The sequence below is a fragment of the Merops nubicus genome, unplaced genomic scaffold (genome assembly GCF_000691845.1).
Source record: "Merops nubicus isolate BGI_N331 unplaced genomic scaffold, ASM69184v1 scaffold22287, whole genome shotgun sequence".
Lineage (NCBI taxonomy): Eukaryota > Metazoa > Chordata > Aves > Coraciiformes > Meropidae > Merops > Merops nubicus.
Genome location: NW_008622576.1, coordinates 1 through 4,634, shown reverse-complemented (window position 1 = coordinate 4,634; position 4,634 = coordinate 1). Strand labels below are relative to the sequence as shown.

Sequence of the window (4,634 nt, the reverse complement as noted above, 5' to 3'; positions counted from 1 at the left end):
GTGTATTATTAACTATAGTAAAGCTCTAAATATCAGTCAGCAGAGGCCATTTCAATCTCCGCACGATAATAAAGGATTATTATGTGCAGTAACCTATTTATGAAAAGGAAACAGTGTGCTTCTTTCAGACTCCATCAATTGCTTTAATAAGGAATTGAAAAGCCTGGCCTACTTTATATGCAGATCACCATCCCAGTTGCATAAGGATTTACAATAGACAAAACAAAACTGTTTTTGTTGTAAATAAGGGCTGTTTGTTTAAATCGCACAATAATGTTTGCATCTAAAAATTATTTAGAAGCTAATAAGGCTTAATAAAGTTTGACTGCATACTTGTTAATAAAAATGGTTTCAGTACTCTCCAGGAAGTAAATGTAAATTGAAGCTGATAATGTAAAGCTTGAAGTAAAACAGGCCTGAGTTAGGGAAAGTCGACTTACTGTGTTCGTTCACTGATGGCTGAATTGAGAACAGAATTCAGTTAACTTAAAACATTTTATAAAATTTAAGGTAATGAGCTTAGTAGTTTTCTTCAGTACACTAGAATTATTGGAACATTACTTTTGCTTTAGAGACTGAAAACTTGACATAGTTCAGACTAGTGAAAGCTATTGGGATGCACATACTGATTTCTGTTACCTTGATTTGGAAGATTCCAGAGACCCAGATTCAAATTTTACATTTGGCATTGGTTCATTTGCCTGAATGTTAATAAATTTAATGAGGTGTGGGATGACCCCTGCTGGTGTCCCTGCTTATTAAAAAAATATGTGTCTGGCAGGAAAAGGACATGTTAATTTCAGTCCAAAAAAGTTACAAATATAAAATCTGCCATAAAGCATATAAAAATACCTAATTTAGTGCATAAAATATTATGAATAATGTTCTCTTAAGTACGAAAATAACCTCCAACCACTGAGCATTACTATGTTAGAGCTGCAAACGCAATATATTAAGAAGGACATTAATTGTTCAGTTCACTATGACATTGTGTTAAACGTCTTTTATTAATGAACTGTTACTCCCAGCTGAGGTATTTGATAACCTCTAGTCCATTGCTAAATCCTCTCAGTTGATTTCAGTGAATCACTCTAAACAAACCTAGAGGGAAAAAAATACCCCAGTAATTCACACTTGAGTCTGTAAGGTCCTAGAACTAGATTCATTTAAAGAAGGGCCGCTTTCCTATAAATCAAACCTTCTGATTTAATGCATCTGACATATAGATCTATTTTACATTTTTTTTTTTTAATTTCAAAAATACAACACATTAAAATAGGTTCAATTTATCAAAGCTAAGAGCAACAATTAAGTAATAATGTACTTAAAGTGCAAAGGCACTTTAACACAAAAAAGTGACGCCCAGTGGCTATACTTGGTAATTGAAACAGCAGTACTGTATATTATTATTTACAAAAGAAAGTCATAGTCCAGGAAAAAAGATCTTTGGAGATCTTCTACATAATACATTAAGTTTCCACTTTGAAATGAAAAGAAAACAAAAGAACAGAAAACCCAAAGACCCCCTTCCTCATTTCCTTCGAGATCAAAAAAGAATTATGCTAGATCTATTACAGAAACATACATACATTTGCAGTGGCAACTCCTACGGAAGGGTCAAAAGGAGAGAGATACAGAAATAACTTAAAGGGAGTGTTGCAAAAGCAACCCCATATCCCTGCTATGCTGTAAGGGTTCCACTTGTCTCTCACTCCCTCTCTAATTTAAAAAGTGGAAATGTTGGAAATGCGATAGAGGACATCAGCACTGAGTTCAGACTCAGTCAAATGTGATGCTGAGCTCATTTAAAAATTTTCCTTTGTCTCCCGCCTCCCCCCTCACAGCTGACTGATTGCAGTTTGTTTTTCCAGAACTTCGAGGTAGTCTGGTTCTGTTTGTAGCTTTCCTTGCAGTAAAGGATGCTCGGGTTTAGACTGTTCTGCAAAATATTTCCTGGGAGTTCCATATAAAACAGTTTTATTTATCCTGTCCTGGTTTTGGCGTCTTGATTCATATGAAGGGGCAAACTGCCTTTTGGGTAAGGTGCAAAAGTTATAATGAACTAATCCTCCGGTGGGGAGTTCCTTGACCCTTTCTGCAATATTTTGATACAGAAGCTCTGGTTCCCTTGGTGAGGACTGCTTTTCCAGTAACTCGGCTGCACTGATTGTAAATGCAAGACTGGTGGGCTCTTCCTTTTTGTGGTCAAGATTGCTATAGCTAAAATCATGGAGATTCCTGTAATAGGCAACTGGATCCCCATCCTTTTGCATGTAGATTGGGTTTTGGCACATCTGTCCAACAGGAGGGGGAATGTAGTTATAAACATGTCCTTCAGTTTTATCATGTGTCTCAGTGTTGTAAGACCCATACTGGAGCTGAAATGAACTTATATCTAAGTTGTTTGCACTGCTGGGCATGCTTTGCACACCCTTCCGGCGCTTAAGGACAAAGACAAACAGGCCTGCTCCAAAACAGACTGACAAAATAAACACAACCAGCAAGCCTAAAATTAAGACAGACAGTGGAACTTCAGTGTGTATTTCTGGGTAGGAACTGGGCGAGACACCATGGAGATGGGGTGTATCTGTGTTCTGGTTCATGGAGAGGAGAGAAGAATCTGACAGGTTGGGGTTCTCTGGGCAGATGGCTTCTTTGCTGAGGAATTTCAGATGCTCTCCAGAGTGCTTGGTGGGAGATTCGCATATCACTTCGTTGATAACTACAGGGGAATTTGACTGATGGTTGTTCTGGTCAGTAACTTGCTCTATCCAGTTTCTCAGGCCCAGGATGTCACACGTGCAGTCCCAAGGGTTCTCCTGGAGGTCTATCTGAATTAGAGCTGAGAGCTGGTCCAAGACTCCTCTCACAGGCAGGTGTGAGAAATGGTTATTTCTCAGGTTGAGTCTGGTGAGGGAAGTGCCACCAAAGACGCTGTCAGGCAAGGATCTGAGGAGGTTGTTATTGAGAAATAACAGATGAAGATTGCTCAGAGCATCAAAGGTGCGTGGCAGGATCTCCTTAATGACGTTGTACTCTAGGTAGAGATATTGCAGGCTGTGCAGCCCATCAAACATAGATGGGTACAGAATCTCAAGGTAGTTGCCATTAAGATAAAGTCTACGTAAACTTGTGAGGTTTGTAAAGGCACCTTCTTGTATCACTGCAATTCTGTTATTTCCTAGATGTAACAAATCCAGAGAGCTGTACTCTGTGAGATCGGTTCTATAAATGACTTGCAGATAGTTACTGGTAAGGTAGAGTTTCTTTGGACTGGTCGGCCTAGGGTGAAGATCGGAGATATTACTGATCTTTTTCTCTTGGCAGTTCACATTTAAGCCGTTGTCGGAGTTCTGCGAAGTACAGATGCAGCCAGCCGGGCAGGTGATGGGCACGGGAGACTTTGTCTGATAAACCATGATAGGTCCAAATATTTGTCTGTCTTTCGACACAGTGACACGGGGTGTGGGGCGGTTCCTAGTTTTGGGTGGCCGGCTGGATTTTGGGGCTCTGGTGGGACTGATGGCCGAGCTGGCTGTGGGTGATAGCCTCGAGATGTGTGGGTCTGAAAGGACAGGATGTTTTTCCCTCTGGTTTGAATCACTGGAGCTTTTCCTAGGGCAGAGATCTTGCCTGGTGAGCTGGGTTACATCTTTCCCATGAAGCCTGAAGGGGGTTTCACAGACTATCTCGCCCACGAATACGGTGATGGTGTCCAGCCAAGCCTTGAGTGGAAGCAAGTCGCAGGTGCAGTTCCAGGGGTTTTCCTCCAGCTGGATTTCCATAATGCCTCCAATATGCTCCAGCACACCAGCAAAAGGCATCATCTTCAGACGGTTCCCCCGCAGGTCCAGGTGAGTGAGGAGCACGAAGCGGAAGACATTGCTGGGCAGGGACAACAGGAGGTTGTCATTGAGAATCAGCACCTTAAGCTTGTTTAGCTTGCTGAAGGCCCCTGCCTCAATGGCACTGATGTAATTGTAATCAGCCTGCAGGTACTCCAGACTCTCCAAGCCCAGGAATGTGTCCTCCTTCAGCACTTCCAGCTTATTGTTATTGAGGTGCAGCCTCTTGAGGGTGCGGAGGCCACTGAAGGCCCCTGTGCGGATCTCCTGCATGTCGTTGTTGCCCAAGTGGAGGGTCACGGCATTGGAGTAGTTGACAAACTCATTGGGGAACAGGCGGGTCAGTGCATTCCCGTTGAGAAACAGCTGGTAGATCTTCGAGGGTGGCGGCAGAAGGAGGCTGACGGTTGTAAATCCTTTGTTTTCACAATTAATGTTCAGCACGTTCTCCTTCTCCTCACAAGGGCAGCGGCTCTTGCTGCAAATGTCTTTGGCAGGTTTGCGACTCTCTGTCTGTGAGATCCCAGCCACTGTTAACAAACTGAGCAACCAAACACCCTTCAGCATCTTTATGCGCCGTCGATCCCCGCTTCGGTACCTACAGTCAAACCTTACGAGACGGGTAAGAAGAGAAAGAAGAAATTCCCAGTGAAAACGGCCAGAAGCAGAGGATGCAAGGAGAGGGCAAAGCAGGCAGCAAGGTTAGGAGAGATGGGAGCTGCAAGGCAGCAAGTTGCAAAACTCCTGTGAAATCCCCCCTTCTTCTCCTCTCGGCAAGCGCCTGCGAAG

General features: G+C 42.8%; 1 protein-coding gene across 1 annotated transcript; it reads right to left on the bottom strand.

The window, feature by feature from the left end:
* Positions 1–1,223: 1,223 nt before the first annotated feature.
* On the bottom strand, positions 1,224–4,412 carry SLITRK2 (SLIT and NTRK-like family, member 2). Its single transcript, XM_008944857.1, has one exon. It carries the CDS (start codon positions 4,410–4,412, stop codon positions 1,839–1,841), a length of 2,574 nt encoding a protein of 857 aa, XP_008943105.1. The 3' UTR covers positions 1,224–1,838.
* Between the last annotated feature and the right edge of the window lie 222 nt (positions 4,413–4,634).